This window comes from Falco peregrinus, chromosome 4 (assembly GCF_023634155.1).
Source record: "Falco peregrinus isolate bFalPer1 chromosome 4, bFalPer1.pri, whole genome shotgun sequence".
NCBI lineage: Eukaryota > Metazoa > Chordata > Aves > Falconiformes > Falconidae > Falco > Falco peregrinus.
The window spans coordinates 90800754-90828353 of NC_073724.1; the positions used below are offsets into that span (position 1 = coordinate 90800754).

Here is a 27600-nt window from a genome sequence, read left to right on the forward strand (position 1 = left end):
ATTATCATACTGGCAAAAGAACAATAAAAGCCGTTTCTTGGAAATCAACCAAAATACCTAGGCAAGTTTTAAATCCTCTTCTACCACAGATCAGTATTTTAAGCTAGAAGTCTTCCTCTTCCAAAGACCCCCAGCTGGTAGCCTAGAATCAGATTCAGTTTCTCCCTGTCTCTCTCTTGCTCTGTCTTAGTGGAGATTTAATGGGTCTCTAAAAACTGAACAATTTCAAGAGAAGGACTCATGAGGGCATTAGGGTTTGGCATCTGGGCCAGGCAGTGGTTTTTTTCAGAGTGGACAGGATCTGAAACTGGAATGCATCCTGCTTTTGATGATTGTGGCTGCAAAATTAATGGAATTAATCAAATGCTTGGATCTAGATTTTGCAGGTGAATGCGACACTTATGTTTCTGCTCTCCAGCAGAGTCCCACTGGCTTTGGTGAAATGGTCTATGATGCCCAAAAGGAAGCAATTTCATGACTAGGCATTCCTGTCAAGCAATGTATTTGACATTCTTTATGTAATGTATTGTGCCCTTGGAGCTATGTAGGTGAAATACAGTGTCGCTTATAAGTCCTGTTATTTTTCAAGTGGGTTCCATTTGTCCATACATATTTCATTAAGGCTGAGTCCTAATAGTGCAAGATACCTACTGTTCCTGAGCAATCTACCATAACAATGAAACAGTGAAATTATGGAAAACAATTTGGAGCAACTAAAAGTTTTCTTATAATTCTGGCTCTACAAGCACTAAAACAAAACCAGAAGGACATCTTTTATAACAGCTTTTGTAACCGAAGAGAAATGACGAGAGAGGTTCTGCTGCAACCTTTTACTGAAGGCTTTACTCATTCAAAATTTCCTCTGACATTACTTAAATCAGACTCTGTTGGAATCAGAGGCATGGATGTGGAATTGTTCCTGAAATCATTCAGCGATGTTGTGCCTGATTTTCCACTCTTCTCTCACTTCACTTCCCTGCCAACATCAGTGGGAAGGAGCAGGGAATCAAGCCCAACAATTACTTTTGAAAAGATTACTTTTAAGTTTTAAGCTGAACAGATGAAACTTCTTGAATGGAGATAAAGCACAAGACATGAAATAAAGATTATGAGTGGTGGAGGAAACAAAGAATCATTCAAGTATAATTTACCTTTGAAGTTTGCTAATTCACACTATAGAATGAATGGCAGAAAAGCCCAGTAACATTTCAGAATGGTTACTCAGAAGAAAAATATAGCCATAAAAACACTGTTACCAAAATGTCCATATAATTAATCTCTACAGGTTTTAATAGATTTTTCTTTAATACATTAAAATTTATTTTAAATATATATTAGTAAATTAACCATCATTTTATTTAAAATTCTGTAAAGTGCTCATTCAGTTGATGATAACAAAATTCCATTGTAGCAAGACAAACTAGCTGGAGCCAACTCTGCAAGAACATCAAAGCTTAGCTTTCATTTGCAAAGAGAAAAGAAATGCGTAGGTTTCTTCACAGCTCATGTTATAATACCAGAAATTGCATTTTTTTTCTTTAAGAAATATATCCTTTAGAATATTAAAAAAATAAGTTTAATAAAGCCTGTGCTTAAAATAGCCAAAGTACTGTATGAAAAAAAATTGCACATTTGATACCATTTCATCCCTGCTTTTCAACCACAGGATAATATGAGGAGTATGTGATGTTATTGGAGGGTCTCTTGAACAGGGCTGATTTTCCTAAGCTATCAGAGCTTCTCACAACCAGGTGAAATTTTCAGCATACACATGGTGGTTGTCATGGCAGCTGCTGACCATCAAACACCGCTAACCTTTTCGTTTGCTGGGCTGATAATTCCCTTGGAGGTACCATCCAAATGATGTATTCCTATCGTGACCATTGAATAATCCTTAGCCATCATTTTTGCCTCTTTTTTCAAACTCTTCATTTGTGCTAGCTGGAGCTGGCTCGAATTATATGCAAGTGCTGGGATAGTGTTCACTAAAATCAGCTGGAAAGGTTTCTTCTCCTCCTTGTAGCGACACTGAATGTAACGAGAGAAAGCTGAACGGTAGGTTTTATTGAACAACGTATATACAAGTGGGTTGACAGCCGAAGAAAGGTAGCCAATCCAAACAAATACATTAAGTAGTCCTCCAACGACTTCTTCATTGCATGACTCCTTGCAAATCACGGCCATCACATTGGTGATGAAAAATGGGCACCACATCACAACAAACAGAAAGAAGACAATGCCAAGAACCTTGGAAGCCTTCTGCTCGTTGCTGATGGATTGCATGGTTCTCCTCCCAGAAGTCCCCACTTCTCTGTTCAAAGAGCGCTGGAAGAGTTTCTCTGAGGACAGGGAACTCTGAGGGAGGAAGCTAAATGAAGCAAACTTGGTCTTTGGGCCAATGTCATTCACGCATAGCATAGCTTCCTTCTGCAGCGACTTGATAGTTAAAAAGTAGGTGACCACCATGATGGTTAGAGGGATGAAGAATGCCACAAAAGAGCCTACTAGGACAAAATTGTCATCCACAAGTAAGCAGCTGCCTTTCTTAAACACTTTGGAGTCATCTTGTAGTCCAAAGACAGGTATAGGCATGGAGATACCTGAAGGTAGATTAGAAAAATAAGAGGTTAAACACAGTAAGAAACCCCACTATTTCCAATCTCCAAGAAAAAAACCCCACGCTCTTAGCTATATACAGATAATTTCTCAAGGAATAAATGGGTATAGGACACAAATGAGCACTAACAGATGGACCCACAATTGATAGATATCCCAAAGCAAACTGAATTGACACAGGGGAATGAGCTATATTGCATCTCATGTTTCAGCAGCGGCACAATGCTAGTCCTGTTCTTGTGACATTTTACTGGGGCTGTCCTAAGAAAAGATGCTGTGTGAAACATTCATCCTGCAGATGCTGAATTTCAGGAGCTAAATGTGGTCTGCTAGGCTCTGACATTTGTACTACCACCACCTTTACAAGGTTCCAGCAAAGAAGGGCAGAGGAAGAGCAGTGTTACAGTTTTGAAGGTTTTTTGCCGTTACTCTAATCTGAATTCCCTCTCTCTTTCACAGAAACCCCAGCCACAGGTAAAACACATGTCCTTCCATCCAGCTGTCCCATGACACCTGGTAGCAACACAAGCATAAAAAACTGCTTTATACCCTTGGACCTTGGGCCCCTGTAATGATCTCCAGACTTGCCTCTTGGTTCCTGCCACCTTGGCAAAGGCTTTTATTAACTATGATCAAAATGATACTATGTTTGTCTTTTCTGGGGTGGCTTAGAGAGTGGTCTTGGGCTGTGTTTATAAGAGAATTAAAAGTGTTCTGGGTACTGGTTTCTGATTAGGCTGTGAAATACTGCTTTTAAGAGGAAATATCAGTTTTTCTCATATCTCTGAGAGTAATCTTTCATTGGCTCTTTTTCTGTTCTCCCTGTAATCTCCATACATTTGACGACACAGTCTAAATGCTAAAAAAAACCCAGCACTTTACATGTCAATAGCCAGAGGAATGACAGGGATATATTAAGCACTGACAGACCAGATGAGGCAGCCTGAGATGTGGTTCTCTGTGCAGGACTGCAAAGGTCCATTCATGGTATTGCCATCTGCTGCAGGCTGCCCTCTCAACGCACAGCCCCGGAGGCAACAGCAGCCATGCAAACTTTTTCTTCCCCTGGAGCGTGTGCTGTGTCCTTGCCCTGTTATGAACAGCAAGGCCAGGTTGATGAAGTCCGTTCTCCTTGGACTGCTATGTCTGATTCAAGCCCACTCAGCCATTTCCTCAGGGACTTCTGCAAATGCTGCTAGCGTCTCAGCAAAATCAAACAGCTGCTCTTGCTTTGGTTGTTGGGTTTGGGTTTTTTTTTTTCAATATTTGTCTCGTCCCCACCCCCCAAATGGATACTGTCTCTCCAAGTAAGGCAATATTCAGACAGTGAAAAAGATGATGTGCTGTGAAGACAGCAAAAGTGGAGTTGTGAAGCAGAGAGCGATAATGCAGCCCTCTCTGGATGAAAGCAACTAGGAGTTTGACTCCTGCAGAAAGTTAGCATCATCTGGGAGCTTCAGTCCCCTTTGCATCTTTGAATAGAAATTTCAGATGCTGTATTTGGCTTCTGAGGAAGAAAAAATTCATTAGGGAAGAATTTCTTATGATGTGAGGATGATGCTGTATCCTAACTTGTCCCTTGTGTGCCCAAGAATGTCCTTACTGGTTCACAGTTGAAACTCATCCCCTAACATTAGCATTTCAGTGGTACTTCCCTCTACGACCCTTCCTTTCCTTTCTTTCCACTCTGGTGCTTAGACAGGGAACCCTTTAAAAGCACAGGCTGTCTCTTCATTTCACACATTTCCAGTGCCCAGCACAGCCGTTCCAGTCCTAGAGGGAGGCTGGGGAGTCCAGGCACAGTAAAAAACAATAATAATGACAATAATAATAATAATATTAGGCTATTATTCTCTTCATATGTTCCATTCCTTTGGTGCTTCTGGAGCTTCTACAAAGATATTTATTTTTCTAACACCATGGCTGTTTATTTTTCTAACAACACTGTAGCTTTGTCTGCACAGGTCAATTTACAAAAGCGCTGTTCTTATCTGCCTGGGGCAGAAGCTGGTGGAGACCCTGCGGTATTGCCCTTTCTGTTTCTGCTGCGCAAGCCCTAAATGCTTGAACCTGGGCTCTGAGAAGCCAGTGGGTGAGGTGCAAGCAGCTCCTGCATTGAACTGATGGAAATCTCCAGTGATGCCAGGAAAGCTGCTGCCTAAAAAAATCTGAGTCAGTCCGACTGACAGCACAGAGGGAGAGGTCAGCTGCAAGGAGCCATGTTGCCCAGCCATGGATGAGTAATCTGGGGTGCAGAATACCTCCAGGGAAATGGGGAATGCTTTGACATTCCTTTTCTTTTTTGGATGAGTTGAAAGATGCTGAAGGCACCCAGCACCTCCCAGCATTACACTCCAGCTGCGTGGAGGCACAGCACTAGTCAGAGCAATGCCACAAGCTTCCCATCTGGTTCTGCCCTGCACTGATAACAGCAGGGCTGTTTTTTCATTTCATTCAAAGACCTAGTGTGAGCTGCAGAGATAAAATAAACAATGGCGTTGACAGAGTAAAAAGATGCCTTTCATTACTACAGACCTTATGGTTCAGCTGTATCAGGGGGCATGGGAGGAGAGGCAGCAGCACTAGAAAGGAAAATTTTAGCACAACTGCAAGCTTTTTCAAGTAGAAGGCCAAAGTCAGTTACAACTCCTCACTTGAAATACAAGGGCAGCAGTTCTCCACCTGCTTTGTTTTGTTGTTAGCAGCTTCTGGAGACTGGCATCTAAATCCAGATTTCTGGCTTTAAAAAATGGAAATGAGTTTCAGCTTGTAGCTGGAGTTTTCACATTTCCTTGTCATTCTTTTAACAAGCGCGAAAGTGCAGTTCACAGCAGAGCTGTAGCTGGCGCTGGTCATGTAAGTTTTTCTGAATGACCGTTCAAGGTGTTTTTCCCCTGCAGCCACGGGTAACTGGCCTGTATGCAGTCTGGAAATACCAGAGGTACCACGGTTTGGTAGCAGAGAACATTGACAGCTGTAACCTGCTTTTTGTGTACACCCAAGTTCTGCTGATGCAAGGGGTCCCACAAATGACACTGTGGCATTCCTGCATGGAATAAATTAACTTCCAGCCCAATTTTCTCTTTTCATCCCTCTACAGGGACTAAACTCTTTGCTCCTGTGCCCAAACAAACAAAATTTGTCCGTCTTCAACAGCTAGCTTCTGGCTTCTGTAGCATGAGGATAGCAAATTCCACACAGGGACCAAATTCAAAGGCAGTCATGTTTAAACTATAAATAAAGGAGCTTCCATGTGCAACCCATGTCCACTATTTTGATAGAATTTTTAGGAAGTATCATACGTGGCCAAGAATGTCACCTATATGTCACTCAGATTTGGTCAAGATCAGGCTTGTCCCGTAGACACATAACAAAAAGTCCTGGTCTAAGCTGTATTAGCATTATTGCAGCTGACTGAATTCATTCTTTAAAGATCGAAGTTGACTGATCTATTTCATCTTGATGATTCAGGTATATAATTTCTTGCTGGTTTTACTGTCCTTGCTTTCCAGCTCCCCACTCTTGGTGACTGTGGATGTTTTAAAAGACACAAACTGTGCCTGTGTATTCAAACATCAAGAGAAGAAAATCAGCTTCACAGGAAAGGATCATGCAGAGCTACCAGGTAGGGACAAGCAGGTATTTGGGAAATGGGCATGTGCAAACAATAGAAACAGAGGAAACGACTTGGCAGGATTGTTACAGAACAGCTGTTCCACACCCTGTCCATGCCACATCCATGGCTCCCTCTAGCTCAAGCTCCGTCTGGAAAAGGTCTTGACATCCCCTGAGTGCTTTTTTATGGTTTATCTTATTCTGCTTCCAAACCAAACTAAGCTGAAGCATGAGGAAGCACTCACCACAGAATGGGAGCATCCATTCAGGCCCTGGAGGTACATTATCCACTGCGTTTCCAGTTGACATTTCCACTTATATCAGAACATTTTCCCTTGTGGACATCCCTAAATATTATGTTCCTCTGGTAGAAGGTGGTTTATTCATATAGCTTGATTTATACACAGGTGGCTGTTTCAAACTCTATGGACTTTAATAAAGTGTAAAACAGAACCCACACAATACAGATGAGTAATAAATCCTTCATTAAACCTCAAGCATTTGGGCACAACTTCAGAATGACAAAAATCTCTTGAAAACATCAAAGGTTAAGAGGTAAAACAATAGCATCCTTCTTGTTGTTCTCTCAAAAAGCCTGGTAAAACTGACAAAGGTTGATTTAGTGGTACACATTGCTGGGTCGCAAATCTTCAGAGGTATGCAGCAGCCATAAAACCACTTTAACTAGACAGCTAAACTGGGTTTGCAGCTACCTTGAGCTGCTGAGACTATCAGTGAATCAAAGCCAGAATTTACAATATGCCCTGCAGGGTAGCATACTTGGGCTGCTTAGGATGAAGAGAAGTCAAGGTTCCTTCCGTGAAGTCTCCTTCAAGCAGAAGCTGTCAGTCACATGCTTTCACCTCACATATATCCATTTCAATTGATTTGAATACAGATAAGCATTACTATGTGCCCTAATAAATGTCCAAGGAATAGGAAATACCTTCTAGAAATGTCATTACAGTTTCTCGACAAAATTCAGCACCTTTGTTCAACTTTGCATGAAAAAGAAAAAATCGCCCCAGCTCAAGTTCTAGCAGTCACATTGATTCAGACATACTTGGGTTATGGGCCAGATGACGAGCCACTGCACAGAGATGCACTGTGACACTAGGGACTTCTGAAAGAATTACTGCTTGGAGAAGCCCAGTTGCTCCTTCAGGCAGCTCAATGGGGCAATATTGTCTCATTTCTTTAGAAAAGCCCATGCCTGGTATCTGGTGCCTTTCTGTACTCAGAGAATGTCCTCCTTTGATACTTCTGCACATTCAAACAACAAACTTGTTGTAGGATGTCCATGTCCATCCACATCCTACATCCCAAGACATAAAATGCATACAATGCATATCCTCAGTTTCATGTTGTATAAAAATGGCCTTGGTGCAACACAGCCATCACATTATTTCAATATTTTGGATTGAAGTAACCACACAAAAGAATATTTATTCATTTGGGCTACCACGGTGCCCTGTGTGGATGTTTGGTTGCTCTAGGAGCATATACCACAGTGAACCACTTGTAGGGGGGCTGTGGACCCTGTCCTCCTCCGAGTGTCAAGGATGCAAATGTGTCTGAACTTCATATCAGGAGCTGGAGTTTAGCAACAGCTACTTCTGAGCTTTTGCTTAAACATTGCAGAAGAACCACTCAGTCTGGCTCCATGTCTCTGCTTGGCGTGTGGCACTCACCGTTACGGGAGTCAGGGTTTCCACAGAACTGCAAACACTTAGCTGATTTCTGCATGCACCTGAAAATGTTATTTCCCAACTGACCATTTCCAGTCATGACAAACCTTTCACTGTTATAATTTTATTGCTGCTCAAATAGTGCCAGCCACATTGCCAATAGCAAGGGTGTGCAGTTTGCTGATGGGTGGCAGTGTAGATGCAAACATTTCCACCTGGGGAGAGGGGATGTTGAAAAGTTGTGGGTGGATTGGGAATCACCATCTGAGGCTTCATCTAGTTAGTATGAATGTTAAAAACCCTCTGCCTTTCCTAGACAGCGTGGCAGTGTCCCCTGTATCCTGGGCTAGAATTTCTCCTCACGTGTGAGACAAGCACGGACCTCTTCTGTAGCGGTAGGAACGCATGTTGGTGGAGGCAGGAGTCATGAGGAGCTTTCTGTCACATCCCCACATAATAAATTCCAACATAATATTTGCTTTCAGATGGATTTCCTCAAGAGCTAAGTGAGTCAAGGTGCTAGGGGAGCACTGTCTCTTTTCTGCATCCCAAGAGGCCATCTTCACAGGGCTGGAGTCAAAGTGGATCCAGGCATTTTCCCTATCACTGTCTATAGGCCAAATTTAGTTTTTTATTCGAGGGCACACAGAGAGCTGGTTTTCTATATCTTTCCCTTGGTACACTTAATTTCGTCACACATGTTATATTTAATACAACTGAAAGGAAAACTACATTATATTTAGCTTCCCATAGGGGGTGCCAAGTAATGCTTGGATTATTCTATAAATTTTGAAATGGCTTTGTTCTTGGCAGCTCAGAAAATCTCTGAGGAAACATGTTATTTAGCCTAGTAGGAGATATATTCAATTCTTTTTATGTGAGAAAATGATTGCAAATGATCACTTATAATAATGTAATGCCAGAAATCAGCTATTTCATTTTAGAAAAACAAAATCAGAAAAGTCTCAGTGTCTTACTGATGTTTCTCACTTACGTCCTCAGTGCTGAAGCCTATTTCTAACAAGAACAGAGATGTGTCTCTCCAAATTAACTTGTAGGAATGCAATAATAAGTTAAATAGAAACAGAATTAAAGGAGCATTACAGGGAGGACAGAGCAAGAAATGAAGGACATGTGTCCCTTTTTGACTCAAATGATTAGAAACCCACGGATCCAGAGTGGGCTGAATTATGAGAGAGGAAACAGCTGATGGAGTTTCTTACTGATTTGGTATAATCTCATTCACTTACAAAATGTGCATGCAGCCCTATTTCCTAGAGGCAGCAAGAATCCAACCATAGGGAGTGGTTTCTTTGCTCTCGGCTTTAAGTGCTGTTCCTGCCTGCACGCACCTCAGAAGTTCTGTGTCCTTCACATCTGGTCCTTCTTATTGCCTTGTTGGATTTTCCGATTGTTCTGAGTGTTTGCAGAAGACACAACCTTTTGCACAGTAATTTCCAGTGGAGCCTCTCCACTGTTACAGTCTTTGCTTTTTAGCTAATGACATTTTTGGCTTGGGCAGAGGCTTCTGCCAAGGTGCTTATTGGCTTCTTTCAGCTATGTCAAATCAAGAGAAGTTGTTACCCCTCTGTGTAATATGATTACCCGGTCGCTAAAGGGTCTAACAGAGGCATATAGAAGTCTGCATTTAGCAAATAGCTAGAAATAAATAAATAAATATTTATGAATGTCCAAAAAAATTTACTTTGAAAAAGGATTTAGGGACTGGGGATTTCAGATCATGCCATTTGTGTATGCAGCAAGGAGCAATAGTAAACAGATCCTGGTGGTTTCAACTGAGCAAGCTGAAATAGAGAGTCTTGCTATTACAACCAAACCCTCTTAGTTTACTGCCAGCACAGGTCTGCACAGGCTGACTTCATCTTTTGCTGACTGCCGTGGGCAGAGGGGAGGCCTTCAAGGGGTGAGAAATTGCTTGACAAAGCTGTTCTGCCTGGTCTGGTCTTTCATAAGCAGCAAAGCAGTCACACTTCCCAAAGCTAGTCTTGCTATCTCATTTGAGTATTATTTTTTTTATTTTAAAGTAACTTCCTTATGTGCTTGTAGGCAATAATGTCCTCAGCTCTTTACTGCATATTGCCTTATTTTAGCTGAAGCTCTGCAGTGCTTCTGCCTTTTGTAGAACAAAAGTCTTTCTGCTTGGAGTTAGCACATTGGTGACCTTCTGTATGGAACACCTGCAGGTAAAACCTTCACCTCTATGGCCAGCAAATATGTGTATGTTCTTGATCAGTAGAAAACTTGTAAAACTGAAACACTTTATCAATTTATACAGATTTTTTCTTTTAGATGACACACACGTACATTCCATCTGCTTGTTTACTACAGCATTTATACATACTGAGGCACAGAGCTTTTCCTAAATAAGTAAGAAATATCAGACTACCCCATAAATAAATTCTTGCACAATATGGCTAAAGGACAAAGTAATGTACCACATGCCAGATTCTTCCACAGGTCTCCCATGAATTCAATGAATCTCCCTTTTACTGTGCTTGGTTAGACCTCATGGTCTGATTCTGAATATTTTAGGGATGTTAAGCCTGGAGAAAGATGTCAAAAGAACCTGGCCCTAGACTCGGCAAGTGTGTCAACTCTCAGTTAAAAAATCTCTTTGCCTTGTGTAGATTACTGTGCAAATACAAGTCACCATAAATGCATCTACAAGGAAGAAGAGGGAGGCAAGAAGGTATCTGGGCTTTTGCAGCAGAAGAGAGGGCAGAGCTGTTTAAATCCAGGAAGTCCAGGAGGTTAAAAGCCAGTAACAGAGCCTAAAAATCCTTTTCCTATTTACTGATCCAGAGGAACCCATTCAGCCTGACCTCCAGTAAGGAGTGTGCCATCATGCCACGTAGAGCAAACTTGTCCACCTGAGAAAGCATTATTCCTGTGTTCCCCATGTGAAAACTTAGCCCATCCTTAGAGGTGGGACAAAGAAGTGTTTATGGGAGGGATTCAGCAGTGTTGTTGGCACCGCATTGCCATGTCACATCTGAGGTGAAATTGCTTGTCTTTTGTCCTGCTCAGTCCCATGTTTCCCAGCTTATGCTGAGAGCACACGGACAACTAGTGTCAGTGGCAATGCTGAAAAAGCACAGAGAAGGGTAAACCCCACTACATACCAGCAAACTGTGTGGAAGCCATAACTTTCTTCTGCTGGGAGCTGGGCTAGGTTAGATTTGCATCCGGCAAGAGGCTTCTTTTTCTCATTAGCCCTCCCTCAGGCCAGCTATTCCTGCTACGTTCTCATGGGGAAGTGCCTGAAGAAGGGAAGGGCAGGGAGACCTGCCTGCAGCCTCAGGTGCATTTTAAAATCTGAGAGTATGAAATATTACAAGGACTGGAAAGGCATGGGTACTCTCCATCCTACTTGGCTTAAAGGCATGTGGATACCACGTGTCACATAAAAAGAAGCAGGGCTGAAAATAAGCACTAATTTCACAGAAACACACACCCATCTGCATGTGGCCACATACCTACTCAACTAAGATTGCCAACTTTTCTAAATGAGTTACAAGCTGTGTTTTCATGATCTGAAGTCACCACTACTTACATCAGCCTTGTTTTGACAACAGTGTCAGTAGGTCGTTACAAACATTGGCAGTCCCCTGAGGACCAGCAAGGCCAGTGCTGTGACACCTTTAGCCTGCGCTCTGACAACGTGCCAGTGATGCTGTATCTGTTAGCGCAAAGGAGATGTCCTACCAGCACTCAACTGCATAGGGTAGAAAGGGTGTAGGGTAGCAGTGGAGGTTTCTGCAAGTTTTGCATCCCTCTAGTTTGTCAATAGCATTTATATCTTCAAATGGGTCTGGTGAAGTCTCCTGGGAGGGTTCCTCCGCCTGTACATCGCTGGTCCTCTATCCCAGCACTCCCAGCTGGGACACTGGCGTTGTATTTCCAGTGAGACTGACAGGGCATGTGGCCCCATGTGCCAGCACTTCTACATGGACTCCAGCTTGTTCCGTGCATCTGCCTCCACTTTAATCCCCACCCCCCACCTAGGAAGACCTGCTGGGAGGTAGGGTGGAGATGGCGTGTCGCATTCACAGTGCCTAGAGGAAACCAAACCGCAGCTGCAAAAATCAAGGCGGGGGGGAGTTTTCTAATGTAACAGTAGAAGGCTTTTAAAACCTCCCACCCTGTAATTTAATTGCATTATTATTTACAATACCAATTTATTTGCAGTCTGATCTTTGGCGAGATACAGGCTTATCACTCTCCCGAGTCTGGAAAGAGTAGAGAGTAAGGCGGTGTCTGGCTGAGCGTGGACAGGAAGCCGAGGAAGCGGCTTGCCTGGAGGATGCTGGCTGAGCAGAGCCAAAGCTCAAGGTAGCCAGATGGCAGCTACAATCCTGCTGTCAGCTGGGAGTTGGGAGGGAGCTGGGCTTAATATTCTCCTGCAGGGGATGTAGGCTGATGATGGCTGTGTAACCACATCGTCCATGGTGATTAGAAGTGATTAGAAGTGAGTGACCTTATGATAAAGAGCTGAATATTTAGTTTGAAAAATTGCAAGAGGTGCCCTAGGTCTCCAGCCTAGCTCTATGCAGAGGGACAAGATGCTGCTTTTTCTTTATTTAAAGCTCCTGGATGGACAAACCTGCTACTTCTGTGGCTCAGCAAAATGCAGCAAAGCAGGTCAAACACCCTTTTTCCTTTTTGTATACTCAGTTAATGTTGTTTAAATTGCATTGGTGTTTTTAAGTTCCCTGTAGCAATGGTTTAATTTCTACTCAAAAGAAGTTACAAATTTACAGTTGTCACTGGCTTAGGTAAATACATTAATTTGAAAAGGAAAAGAGCCTTTAAGTGGGATCAACTCCAGCCACTTGTGGTATCCCTCTTGTTTAGCGCAGGACCTTTTTGTATTCCATGTCAGATGGCTTTGCAATGTTCACTGTTCAGGCCCCTAGGAGAACAGATTTGGGGATAATTGTGCTTTGAGAAAGAAATAAATACCATACGTTTGTAACAGGATCTTTCCAGATCACACGTTATCAGTCTGCCTTTTTAGCTATGAAGATCCTGAAGGCTCCTTAGGGCTAGCTTATTATATACTATACATGCTACATACACAGTGATGTCTAAAAAAAATGTATAGTAGCAATAAGCTAGAAATTACAGACAGATCATAAGTAACTACTGTGATGTCTCCTGGAGCAGTCTGAGTGACAAGATCCTTTACTATCTCCGTTTTTATACTTCTGGGATTTTAATTATTACTGGGTATGATTTGTTGAACGCTGGTAATTTACTTAACTCTGCCTTAATCCTCCAATGAACTGAATAGAGATTTCTTTTGGTATCTGAGATTTCTCCTGCAGTTCTGCTTGACCTCATTGCATAGTTTAAAAGGAGACTGAATGTAACTATGAGATTATTATTATTATTATTATTATTATTATTATTGTTGTTGTTGTTGTTGTTGTTGTTGTTATTTTAGCAACTATTTTGCACTGAGTCTGAAGGCACAGACAACCCAAACTGTAATTCTTCTGAATTTTCTAGACCTCAGGCCAGTTTCCACTTTGATCCAGATCTTCATCTTGTCTCTCTGTGCCTCCTTTTGTGATTGCTTGCAGAGAGGCTGCTGATTAAGCAAATAGTCTGCTTCTAACTAGTTATATAAGGAGACTGCGCCAATGGCTGGACAGTTATTGGGGTAGATGCCCTCATGCGGTGGATAATTTGGAAGGGAAAACAGGATGAGAAGCAGCTTAGAGACCTGCACTGCTCTGAACATCATGATTCAGGATACTGTACGTGATGTGCCAGTGCCTGGCCAGTATATAATGCCCTTCACCCTGACGGAACTGTTCTTTTGTTAAATCAGCCAGCGCCCTGGTCACATTTAGAAGATGGCAGGGTTGAAAAAGAGATGAAAAAGCGATAAATCATGCCTTCCCATGTATCCCATCTACAGGATGAACTGCCCTTGCAACAAAAATTGGCTGCTCTGAGTGCTGGAGGGATCTCCTCATGTCCTGCAGTGGTATGCAAGGCAGGTCTGGTTTTACCCTGGAAACATACAACCTAAAACTTTTGGGCACTTTTACGCTTGTAAGAAGAAAGCTGCAAGCTAAACCCCATGCAGTATTTTTCTTACTATGCTCGGTTCAGCTCAGTCGATGATCCTAGCAATAGCGGTCAATTTGTCATTTGGAAGCTCAGATCAAATACAGAATCATAACAAGGGTTATGTACTACCAAAAGAAAACAAGTCTTCCCAGTGGCTGTGATTTACTTGTGACATAAATGCCAGACTGAATGCTGTGAAATACACAGCTCTGATTTTGATCAGCCAAAAAACAGAGCCTTTATTGTGATATCTTAGCCTACTTTTAGGACGTCATAGGACTTTGACAGGCTGTTTTCCATCAGTGACTCTGGAGGACATCATAGGCAAAACCAGCTGACAGGTATTTCCAAATTTTTTTGTAGGTAATTAGAAATATGTTGAGTCATCTCTGACAAAACCCCTGACACTTATTAGCTGGACTTCTACTTAGAAAAGATGCCCATGGCATGGGCTGGGAAATGAATGGGGAAAGTTAATTGCAGACCAAGTGTGCAATAGTTTGCAATGTTCCTGTTAACAGGGGTAAATGTAAGGATTTTTTTTGTAAAACAGAATTCTGTGATATGTATTTCTTTCTTAACATTATAAAATGTAAGATCTGGCTTAAATAATTTTTTTTTAAATACATGAAAGAAGCTGTGAAATTGCTCTCTATAATTTTAAAATGAATGGAAATTTGTTCTTGACATTTTCTTTTATGCCATGTAGTGCTAGTTTAACAACACTATTTTTAATTTAGAAGGCAATTAAATGCAATTGCAGTGTACAGCTGACAGAGTTTATAAATCCCAACATGATTCCTTGTGCACTTCTTCTCTGCTCATTTATATTGCATGTGGCTTCTGCTATGTGGAAATTCCAGTTCCTCTGGTAAGAGATGCTAAAGTAATTTCTTGGTCACTATAAGATCACCTTTTGAGCATGTACTCTTGTAGAGACCTAGTGGAAAAAGATCAGAGCAGGCCTGCAAACATGTCCTTTCTGCATTTTGCAACACCTCACATAATACTTTCTGCAGAAAAGAGTATCCTGCGGTAGGATCTAGGCTCATCATTCCCTCTCTGGCTGGGGAATCCATTCTGGATTCTTGTAGGTATTGCACACTGTGCTGGGTACACGACTGGCTAAAAGATAACAGCCTTTCAGAGGAGGAGTAACTTATAAGGGGCACTGTACTGTTACTGCCTTTTTTCTTAAAACATTCAGTTTATCTGTTTATCTACAAAGAGAGTCTGGCTGGTTATAAGTCATATTGCCAACCATGAACAGTCACTTACTCATTGAAGAAACCTGACAATAGGACCAGCCTGGTCCAGTTGAGCTTAATGCTTCTCTGCCATTAGCTTCAAGGGGAAGAATGGTTCTTGTGGTCTTCAGGGCAAAGACAAGTGTGTTTTTTTTTAAAAAAAGACAACGAACAAATTCTGCCATCAGTACCTTGACTGACCAGATTCTTTCCACACAGCTCCGCTATTAAAAATACAGCTCTATAATTTAAAATTTGCCTTTTTTTTAAAAAAAATGAAGTAGAAAGGCCACACATGAATGTTGTGACCACTCCTCATTGCTTTTTGTACCAGTAAAGCAGAATATTTCTTGCAAAAGAGGTGCTCACAAAATGAAAGTGTGTCTTTTTCATAGGCAAAATCCTTCATCTCCTCCTGATAATCAGGTAATTACACAAAGAAATTAGTAAACGTATACATAGTAATTATTCTTCATTTGATAACACATATGTGCTGGTATAATGCATTCTTCCCCATCCAGATGTTTACTTGGTTGCTCAGTGTCTCCAGTTTGGAAATGTGGCCCAACGGATTTTTATGCTGTTTCTTTATGTCTGTGTTTCCAAATTTGGAGAATTTGGAAAGCAGTTCAATCATTACTATTCTTTTCCGCATTTTTGCATACAGAAAAGTATAGGTTAGTAACACCACCTTGTCAGATAATGAAAAAAACCCATATACAAGTTCAAAATGCAAGTTTTTTTAACTTTCACAGATATGAGAGGAAGGTACGTGTGGTAACCTGTTGGTCTGGTGGATGACATGTGTTCACTCTTCTGGAAAGAAGCAAAGGATTCTGTTACATGGGAAATATGGGAATAATTTACATCGATGAGGAAGGTAAATATGGTATTTATGTCTCTTTCTCAGAACCATTTAAGTAATGTCTCATAACTGGAATACATGTGCTAGCCAACTCAGAAATGTGCATCCCAGCACAGAATGTTAACTTCCCTCAGACAACCTATGGATGAAGTGCTCATTTACTCGTTAGTTATCACTGCTGGGGGAGTGATTAGTATGGCAATAAACTTTCTACTGGCATAATTGTTACTGACTACCAAACCTCATATATTGTGTCTCTATAAAATAACAAAATGAAAATCCTACTTCTGTGAAATGGTGATGAAGCTCTAATACTTCGTTCATGAGATTTTGTGCCATGGCACTTCATTATAGTTAATGCAAATTTCTCTATATGTTGTGTCACAACTTTTTGACAACAGTTTTCTGGCATTTTATTTTTATGGTGGCAGCTACATCCACAAATGGAGAAGGTCCCGGAGGATTGCCCAAGCACAAAACCTAAAATGTTTGCTCTTGAAATCCTCCAGCTGGAAAGAGCAAACAGTATGTTCACTCTCTAGGAGATGATTTAATGAGTATGATTAAAAAACAAAGAAATGTTAACTAAGGAAGTGATTATAAATACTTCTAAAAATGCAAAGCCAAGTTTTGAATGACTACATGGTAAAGAGAGTAGTGTAGCAGATATTTCCAGTTTAGCTCCAGCACTTCCAAATTTAAATGCTCAACTTTAAATCTATATTGTCGAAATACAGTGCTGTGTGTAATTATTTGCAATTTTATGTATTTTGGCAGTGTATTCCATATTATACCAAGTGGTCTTTTACTATGCCAAGCCGTCCCTAAATTAGGCTTGAATGAACTGGCAAATTACAAGTATGTCATCTGGGAAGGATGGAGGATGTGGTGGATCTGGAACAGGGATCCCCAGCCTGTAGCCCCTTGGCTATTTGTGCCTTTTGAAAACAGTAAAGGGACTTTCAAATGAAAGCTATCCTTGGCAGAAGGAGGTGTGAGCTGAAGAAGGCCAAACCACAATCCAGAGACACTGAGACTTGTACTTTCCCAATCCCAGCTGCTTCCCTGGCCCTTTGTACTCTGTAGGGCAGCAAGAAGTCATGCAAAGAAGTTGCAGGCTGCCTGGGAAGGAGGGGCAAGCCTCTATGTCAGCATAAAACTTCACACTGCCAAATTATCAGAGGGCTCAGTTGCACTGGGCTTGCACCAGTGGTAAATTTTTGCACCCTGCACTTTGGAGAATGTTGCTTCACATGCTATGGTATTTCTCTATTTTTGAAGCCTTGGAAGCAACAGCAAAAATTTGGAGAGTTATGCAGAGGGGGATATTTCACCAGCCTCATCCAGCTCCACTTTGGACTTTTTTTCTGCATGAAAAGTACTGAATAAATCTAAGTTGTTAGTGACTGGGGAAAGCAGAGATTGCCTGAAGGCAGTGAACAGATGTGTAGGCTGAGTGAGAAATGATAAAGAGAAAACTCAGCTAAGAGGATTTGGGCTTCATCAAACCTCACATTACTTAGACCATTAACGGAGGAATAGAGAGAAATAAGGACAGAGGAATTACATATATAATAGCTTAACATTCATGACTGTAATTCTTTTATGAGGCCCTTTCGAGGATTTTTAAATGAGAGAATGAGGCATTGTTGGCCTCTTGCAGAGCAATACATTTCTTAGGTCCACTTAGGACTCAAAGGTGCTTTACCTGAATTTTTCAGCATAGGCTCTATTTACAATTCTATAGATTCCAGTCAAACACTATTCAAAATTCAGCTCTGATTTTTCTAGGAAGAGGAAATGCTTGGGCTTTTTACACCTGTTCTCAGTAATGACCTCTGTGCTTTAAAACAAATGGAATAATTTTCAGGGTTTAATGGGCTTTTGCCTTCAACAGCTACAAATAATCTAATTATCTAGCCACTCTGGGTAGTGGATGATTTAAGAATTAAAGACACGATTAGAATCTGTTACAGTAATTAGAATCAATTTTAAACCAATTGCCTGTGGCATTACATGGTCTAGCGAAAGAAATGCTGCTGGCTAAATGCTTTTCTTCCACTAAAGGCAAACCCATATATTAGTACATTTTTTGTTTAAACTAAGAAAGTCAAGATTTCAGAAGTCAAGTAAATCAAATTATCTTTTTTTTATGGTGTTTTTAAATACTTAATACATACTTAGTATGTCACCGAAGCCAACAGAAGGAAGACCACTGAGTGACTGGTCTTTGGAACAAATTGACTGAATAAATTTGTGAGTTTAGTGAATAAAAGGAAAATTACAAATTTGGTGAATGGAAGTGTTGTTGCTTAGGTAAATTAGAAGTCATAATGAAAGAAACATGGGTAGATGGGAAGCAATAAGACAACATCTGCAAGCCCTGCAAATCAGCTAGAAGTATTTGCAGGAGTCAGTGAGCAGGTGGATAATGGTGATCCAACTGATATAATATTCCTGGATTTCCAGAAAGCTCTGACAACACTATGTCAAAGGGTCTTAAAGAAACTAAGCTCTAATGTCAGAAGAAGAAAGATTCTTTTGTAGAAAAAGGATGGGTTGAAAGACAGAAAACAAAGGGTAGGATTAAACAGTTTGTTTCCACAGTGAGGGTGGTAGAAGGTCACATCCAAGAGCCCTCTGTGGTCATCAGCGCTGTTCAGCCCATCCGTGACCTGTTTGTGTGAACACTGGGACTGAATAAATGTGCTGGCAACATGCAGCTGTTGGCTGTAGAGAATTGCAGAAGGTCCTCATAAATCCCAGCTAATGAACAGCAAAGTAGCAAACAAAATCCAGTGCTGAGAAGCAGTTGTACATTAGTTTGGGGGTAGCCCTAACTAGATATGCAGAACTATTTGTCATTACTCAGGAAAGAGAGGAGGGCCATGAAAATGGTCAGAGGGCTGGAGCACTTCTCCTGTGAAGACAGGCTGAGAGTTGTTGACAACAACAGCTGGGGTTGTTGAGCCTGGAGAAGAGAAGACTCCATCCGGGGAGGCCTTATAGCAGCCTGCCAGTGCCTGAAGAGGGACTACAGGAAAGCTGGAGAGGGGCTTTTTATCAGGTCTCGTAGTGACAGGACAAGGGGCAATGGTTTTAAACTTAAAGAGCATGGGTTTACGTTGGATATAAGGAAGAAAATTTTTTACAGTGAGGGTGGTGAGACACTGGAACAGATTGCCCTGGGAAGTTGTAGATGCCCATCATTGGAAGAGTTCCAGATCAGGTTGGATGGGTCTTTGAGCAACCTGAACTAGTGAAAGACGTCCTTGCTCGTGGCAGGGGGGTTGGACTAGATGATCTTTAAAGTTCCCTTCCAACCCAAACCATTCTCTGATTCCATGAGTTTGGAGTTAGTGAGCTCAATGTGCAGGGATAGTCCTAAAGATCAAAAGAAAGGTAGGTTTTATTGAAGTGGGAATTGAGAACAAGGCAGGAAATATTACTACACTACATGAATTCATAGTGTGTCCACATCTTTAATATTGTGGTCTGGCCACCTATGTCTGAAAGAGAATGTAGAAGCACTAGGAAAGATTCAGAGAAGGGTACAAAGATGACTTGGGCACAGGATACTACCATACAAACAGAACATAACTAGATTTGGACTCAGCCTGGTAAAGCAGTCGTTGAAGGGGGCTATGCAGGAGGATGGACTAAGGATTCTGACAGTGAGGGAGCTATTGAAGGTCTCTGATCACCAGGTTCCCACCCTCTTCCCCTGCTAAAATGAGCCTCTATGCAGGGGAGCAAAACATCTTTCATTTCTTTCTCTTGCTTTTTACCCTCCATCTCATACATCATGAAAGTTCACAGTGCACCAGCTCAGCTGCAAATTGCAGGAGCAAGGGGAAGCCAAAGGATATCTAACTGAGGATGGAGGGCAAACCCTTGAGAAACTCCTGCCTCTCCAATGAGATAACAGCCACACCATGCACTGAGGAGAGCGTGTTGTGCCTGACAGCGGTGCTGTCTGTGCCACCTATAGCCCTATAGCTATGTGAAAATGCAATGAATTAAATAATTTATAACCCTGCCACTCTAAGTAGCACTGAGAGCCTGGAGACTGGTAAATGATACATAAAGTACCTCTCTGTTCAGAAAGCACTTCTGTTAGTAAATGGTACAGAAAGCACCTCATTCTTTAGAAACCATTTCCTACCTATTCTGAGCTGAATGGTGGCAGATCAGGAGGGCAGGGTCAATGACTGACTGACAGCAAGTTGCATGGGTGATCTGGGATCTAGCAAGGTTCCTCATAACACTGGCATTTTTCTTTATTCTGTTAATATAGCAATATGCCATAGTGCAAACTCCGTCCAGCCTGGCAGTGACTAGCTCAGCAGCTTCTTTATAGCTTGCCATTTATTTGCTTCTCTGTCTGTCCTCTGGAGCACATCAGATTTGCCAGAGCTCCTTCACGACATGGTTGCCAGACTGGGAACCAACTCGTCTTCCTTCAGCTTGTCTCCCCATGCCCCTTGCTTCCATGGGACTAGCAAACCAGCTCAGCACCGCTTCATTCCTGCACACCATAGTGTGCTTGCCTGCATTCATTTATATCTATTTAACCTACTTGCTTGAGGGACAGGTGATGTGTGAATGACATGAAGTTTACCCTATCAGCCCACTTACTTTCCTGACATCCACTGTTCCCTTACATGTGTCCTTATTCAGCTGCAGTAAAGCAGGACACCGTCTTCTTCACTCATGCCACACTTGAGTTATTTCCAATAAAATAAGTTGTATTTTTCAGAGTTCTATAAATAGGGACCATGTTGCTATCACTTGCCATAGTAATAACAGATAACATCTGTGGCTCATCTGATCACTGTGAGAAGAAAATTCTCTAGAGAGCAGAAAAGGTGTTTTTACAACGGGTAAGATGCTGTCAGTTATTACTGCAAAGAACAGTCCTGACTTTTGAAATGAAATATCAAGATGTCAAAGAACTAAGCCCTCCTGCTACAGGACCATAAACCATGTTCTAACTAATAGGGCTTAAATAATATTTTTTGTGGATTCATTTTAATAGTGAGCTAATTCAGATACTCTGACAGTGAGCCCATGTCTGAGGAAAGATGCTGAGCAGCATGGATCACTAGGTTTCCCCTGGAATGGTTGTTCTGATCATTCTGTGAATTTATTTGTGTTTAAAAAGGACAATAATTTCACACACAATAAGCATAGGCACCACTCACAAAGGCAGACAAAGACAGTACATAGAAACTTAAGGAATGCTTGACTTTTTTCTATCAAATGGAGAATGCACTGAAAATGCTGGCACAGCAGTGCCCAAGATTTGAAAAACTGGACAAAGTAATATGTTTTCTACTGGACTGATAAAAATGTGACTGTAGAGATATAAGGTATGATTCATCTAATCTAAATGAAGACATCTACATCTGAATTTCTCTAGGCTTCCTTCATATTTGAGAGGTAACTAGGTATTTTTAGGGTGGAGTTCACCTGGCCTGCGCCGAACATCTACAGCTGAACAGCTGAATGCACCCTAGAGCTAGACGTGGTGCTGCTGAACCTCATCAGGTCTTGGAGGAACTGTCCTCCTGTTGAAAGAGGGCTCCCGCTATTTCTTACTGCACAGCTATTTTAAGTCATAAAAATCCTAGACCGCTTTTTCTCAGACTGTGGGCCAGGATCAAGAGGGAGGCCAGGAGACCATTCAGAGTGGCAAGCTGGCAGCAATCTCCTTTCCTTCCCCTTGGAAGAGTGGTAACAGATTACAGTTAACACATGGAATAATTTGTATTAGCCAGGGAAGCAGCTAATTACATTTGATTGCTGGCAACACCCATCTCTTCCAGGGCAAAGAGGGATTTTTTCCTGCTTCTGAATAAATGAGCTGCCAGTGCTCAGGGGGTGTACGAAACCAGATGAGCTGAAAGGGAACCATGCTTCCAACACGTCTAAGAAGCACTGCCCCAGGTGTGTGAGGAAATCCCTGGTGGCATCAGTCACCAAACTCTTCCCAACTCCCATGCTGTGAGACTGCCCTGGACCAAGGGTGCTGCCACCACGGGAATGGAAGAGCAATGCTCCCATGTCTGGTTTTGAGCCTCTGGGTTTTGCTAGTGCAAAGAGGGATTAATCTAGTGAGTCATTCAGAGCACCTATTTTAAGCTGTAACTCTGAACCGTCCTGTGGAGAAATTCCTCTCATTTTGGGTTTGCGCAGAGTGTCTAATGCCTCCTAAATAGGATGCATAAATACCCCACCATATGCACTGAGAAAGGCAGACAAGATCTGCATGTATGAAACATCTGTAATCAAATTACCCTAGTAAGAAACTGGGAACAATAGACTTACATAAAACAGGGATATTTTTTTTTCAGTTGAGATAAATTTTTCTTTTCAGACATTAAGGTAATAATGGATAATCAATATGGGAAATAAACACATCTTTAAGACAAACCCGAACCCAGTAGTCAGTTCTCCTACACTTCCTGTTGTTGTTTTTGATTTCCACTGTGTAATTACTACATTACAGCACTTCTTAGACTGTAGCAAGCAAAATATTGCAGGCAGAGAATACAGTTTTAGACCGCAATATATATGTCAAATCCTCTCAAAGGCTAGAAATCTGCAATTACATGCTGAAATATTGCCTCACTTACCAACTGATATGGTCCAAACAGCAATTATTTTTGCAAAGGCCTTAGTTCTTGAGTTAAACCGGCTGTGATGGATGGGGTTTCGAATGGCAATATAGCGATCCAGTGAGATGGCACAGAGGTGCATGATGGAGGCAGTGGAGAAAAGCACGTCCAAGTAGATCCAAATGGCACAGAGCTTTGTCGGTAGAGGCCATGTGTATCCTGCACAAGAGAAAGTTGACATCAGCTAAGAACATGTCATACATCTTTTGTTGTGACACGTATGTCTTAGTGCCTATATCCTTCTAGTGGGAGCTGGTAGTAAGTGATGTCTTCAACAGAAGCTGCCTGATGCTGTATCAAGAAACCTTTTTTATTTGTTTGCAACCTTCTAACTGTGTAGCTTTTGGGATTAACTCTGCTTCTTTCCCAGGCTACAGGCAGTGTCAGTTTTTTTCTCTTTTATTCTATTTGCATAATGCTAATGCTTGATGTTATGATTAACCAATTCTGGCAGCAAATCTATGGAAAGAGAAGCAATTTTGTCATTGTAAACTTGCAAGCTCTCAATTTCGTTTTAGGACTTTTTATCCACGTAATTACTACATTATTAACACCTGCTGGTATGCAAAGCCATCTAAATTGTGAAACTGAAACTTCAGATTTAGTGGCAGCTGAAGAAAAAAATGCATTTTATTGCATACCAGTGATATTTGTCTCACCACATACTTATATAAGCATATTCCCTGTATCAATAAATATTGATAGGCTCCTCCACAGAGAGCAATCCAAAGCAAAGCATTAGTGTTTACCAATATCCAATCCTCTTCTTAGCTGCAAATTAAGCCTTCTCTTTTTCCTTGTTCTTTCCACTAGCCTTGAAGAATAATTGATTGCTATCCTTTCTGGAAGCTATTGGGAGATGGCTATCGTGTCTTGTCTAGTTTGTTGGTTTGTGTCTTTTTTTTTCTCTTCAAGACTAAGCAAAGCCAATTCCTTTATCTTTTGCTTACAGATGATGCTTTTAAAACTTTTGTGCTTCTTGTTTCTCTGCCCTGAAATCTATTTAATTTATCCTCATCTTGTTTGTCATTCAGTGACCAAAACAGGGCTTTGTATTCTTGCAAAGGCCTCCTGACTGCTAAGTGAAATACAAGATTGCTTCACAGGAATGTCCTTAGTTACAAAACCTGGAATGATGAGTGCCTTTTGTATAAAAATGTCATACTAGTGATGCATGGTTAGCTTATGATCCGTTTTGACAGTCAGATCTTATTCAGCTTTCCCGAAGCCTGGACAAACTTTCCCAGCAGTAGTTGGTTTGCTATCTTTTTCCTTAGCTGTTATCTTTGAATTTATCCTCACTGAATGTTATTTGTTCATTTCAGATTTTCTCTTCAGGGGTCCAGATGATTGTTGATGATTCTGATCCTGGCCCTCTGAGTGCTTGTAACCTCTCCCAGCTTGGTGCTATTGGAGAGCTGTGTAACTTCACGCTCTACACACTAGCCAAGCTGTTAGGGGCAATACTGAGCAGATCCAGGCTAAGCAGAGCCCTGCAGGACCCCCATTCAAAGGCCATTCTAGTCCTGCAGGCAATCACTAAAAACTCTCCTTGAAATAAGTTTTGCAGTTATCTGCGTCCTTATCTTGTGGTGATTTAATTTAGACATATTAACCAAGCTGCCCATGACAGCGTGTCATGGGCAATGCCAAATTTAGTGTTGTGAGAACACGCTAGTATTTGGGGGAGTGCCTGTCTCCTTGGAAGATACAGTACCCGATTTGCAATAGCAGGAACAGAGGGAGAGGCAGAGAAGCGAGGTCTGTGCCTAATTGATTTTAGTCTTGGTAGGCACTGAGGAGACCTATTTCATGGTGCTCTTGGACTGCTGTAATATGAGCTGATCCTGACAAGCCATACAGCATTTATGGGTATGTTTTATCTTGTTTTCTGGTTTTCCAGTGGGGAGTCTGGTCTCTGGGGTGTGCTACGTGAGGGCGGGCTTTCTGGGGCATGTCTTCCCAGCAGCATCTCTCTGTCAGGCCAGGACAGTTTACAAAGGGAAAAGCGATAAAGTATTTTTACGCTTGACGACATGCATCTGTTCTCTTGCTTCAGTGGCCTTTGGGAAGGCATTTGTCATATCCTTCTAGATCTCTTGTCCTTGCTCTAAACCTGGATGGGGCAGGGGTAAAACAGCATCCATCAGATAAACTACGCTGGAGACTACAGGGCCAAGATAGGGAAAAGTACATGAGAGGAGCCAATTGTGGATGAAATAAGAGTTAGGAAGTGTGTAGACAGTATCCTCCAGGAAGACCTTGGGACATTTTATGTGGAGCATGGTGCAGGGCACCTTTGTCTTGTGCTGTGCTCTGACCACTGTCCAATTCACCCATTGATATATCCAAGGGGAAACCAAACCAAACCGAACCGAACAAAACAAAATACGGCTGCAATTTAAAGACTGGGTAGGCAGGAGAAGTTTTACAAGGTCCAGGATTTCATGTGGTCCATGAGAGCTCATGAGGTCCAGGAGCTCGTGTGAAGGAGTCCCATACAAGGGACAGGCAAATGAGGCTTGTCATCTATACATTTTCAGGTTGAGAGACTGAGAGGGAGGGCAGGTAGCCCCTAGGATGAGATAAGATTTTCTTCCTGATATATCCAGGAGAGGATAAATATTTTCTCACAAGGCCTTTCAGGTGAGGAGGCAAGCTGGCCAAGCTGGCCAGGATGACTGGGCAGGAGGTACAGGAAAACTGTTTTGAGCGAAAGGCTAAGGAATTGCTGTAAGGAAAGAAGAAAGGAGAGTCTGTAGGCACAGGCAGTTGCTGACAAGGCCCTGTGCACTGTCCTGCCTTCTCAGAAGCACATCAGCCGAGACCACGCCTGGGGTCAGCACTGGGCTGGACAGGAGCCCTCTGAAATGCCTGGTCTTTCCACTGCAGCAGGGAGTTATGTAGCATCTGCCAATAATCCCTACCCCTGCTCCACACTTTTGCTGTCACCTATGCATGGGACAAGTCTCCAAGGCAGAAGCAACAAGCATCCAGCACCCTATTGTTTTGGGTGGGAACCAGCACTGTTGTTCAGCTCTGTGAGTTTTCTGCTCTGTGGGCATGTCCACCTTGGCAGGACTTGCTTGGTGTCTTTTCCCAGTAGAGGCTGGTGCTGCTGGGTGGATGGAGAAGCCTGCCTGGGCCAAAGGATGCAGGCTGGGACAGGTGCATGACTGGTGTGACTGGGCACCCAAATGGGAGTTTCCACAGTAGCTGTAAAGTTCTCAAGAAGGAAATAATCTCTCTTTTGAGCAAAACAGTCACAATTCCCCTTCAAGGTGATGCGGAGCGGGTGGTGGGGCACACTTGTTCCATAGCCTCTGAGGTGCCCCGGCAGAGCAAATCAAGTGCAAAGGCCCTCAGTTTGGGCTTAGGACGACAATGCAGGTGATGTGGCTGAAGCTGGGCAGCTGAGACTGAGCAAATGCTTCTGTGTAAGGTGAGGTTTCCCTGCGTGCCATCACTGGTCATTGTGGAGGATGATGGTGCACCATGCTGAGATGGCTCTTCTGGTACCTGTGTGCACTACCAGATGATTTTTCACCCGCAGCTACCCTGCAAAGGCCTCCTCTTCTTAACCTTGCAAGACAAAAAGCAGGGGGAGAGGAGGCAAAGCCAACACACTCCCTTCCCCATGGCTTTAGGTGCCTGGCTGCTCCTCCACTCTGGTGATTGCAAAGCAGGGTGATGCAGCCTTCCCTCTGCGACAACGGTTTCGGCTTTGCTGTGTGCAGGAAATCCTGCGTCCCAACCTTCAAACCACTTCTGAGCCTCAGATTTCTGGCACCTCTTTGCTTGGCAGCAGAGCCTGGCCAGCAGGAGTCCCTGTTGCATGTCTCAGAGAATCATGCAGGATTATAAAGGTTTTTGCTAATCTCACCCATCGGACGATTGCTGCTCCCACAGCTCTGGTTTACGCTGTTTCTTCCACCAAAGGTAGTTGCATCACTGATGCAATAAATTACAAAGTTACACCATCACTGATGCCAAATACAGTTTGCCAATGTTACTGAGGGCAATCTGTGTAGAAATACAGAAACTGGGAAATAAACTTCCAGGTTTCTGTATGAAATCTCTCTTAAGTCACAGGCTCGTGCTTGGACCTGTATTCCCAAAATAGTGAAGCAATAGAAATCTTTGTAAACAACCTCACTTTCCTCCTGATGTTGCCTGGCTTCTCCTTGAACTGTAGTAATTCAGTTGTGGCACTGGAAAACTCAAAGTTTAGGGATTATAACAGCCTGACTATATTAGTACTGAACACAGAGGCTGCTGCTTTTTTTCTACGTGAGCTATGCTGGAAGTGATTTTGGTGAAAATGAGATCTGCTGTTAAACATCTGCAAGGTTATGAACTGTAAGTCATTATTCACTTAATTTTTAAATAACTACTCTTAAGAAATCATAGCTTTGCATTTGTAAATTTTACTTAGAATCAGGTAGAATTAATTCCCATCCATTTTTTAACTCCCACAATATTTATTCCAGCATTTGCTGGTAAGTAAGTGTCTAAGCAGGGTATTGGTGTTAAGAAAATTCTTTACATTTTTATTACTTAAACAAGAAAATTGAAGAGGTTGCCTACTTTGAATCTAAAGGTAGTCATTAGTGCTTCTGTGCATATTTGCAGAGCAAAGTAACTGACAGGACCCTACATTCTCATTAGGAATATTGAAAATTATGAGCCAGGGAAAAAACTGAAAGAATAGCAAGAACAAAGCATCTTCGTATACACTTTGAGACAATTCATCCAGCAACTAAGTAATAAACTGATGATCTGGACTG

At 42.1% G+C, this 27600-nt stretch overlaps 1 protein-coding gene across 2 annotated transcripts in view; it reads right to left on the minus strand.

Moving 5' to 3' along the window:
* Positions 1-766: 766 nt before the first annotated feature.
* Positions 767-27600, minus strand: part of HTR2A (5-hydroxytryptamine receptor 2A) — a 28328-nt gene continuing 1494 nt past the window's right edge. For both annotated transcript variants that reach the window (XM_005240252.4, XM_027790744.2), the window contains exons 3-4: positions 22772-22972; positions 767-2600 (exon numbers count right to left, since the gene is read on the minus strand). In XM_005240252.4, coding sequence (XP_005240309.1) covers positions 1801-2600; positions 22772-22972 — 1001 coding nt within the window. In that variant the 3' untranslated portion in view covers positions 767-1800. The remainder of the gene's footprint in view (positions 2601-22771; positions 22973-27600) is intronic.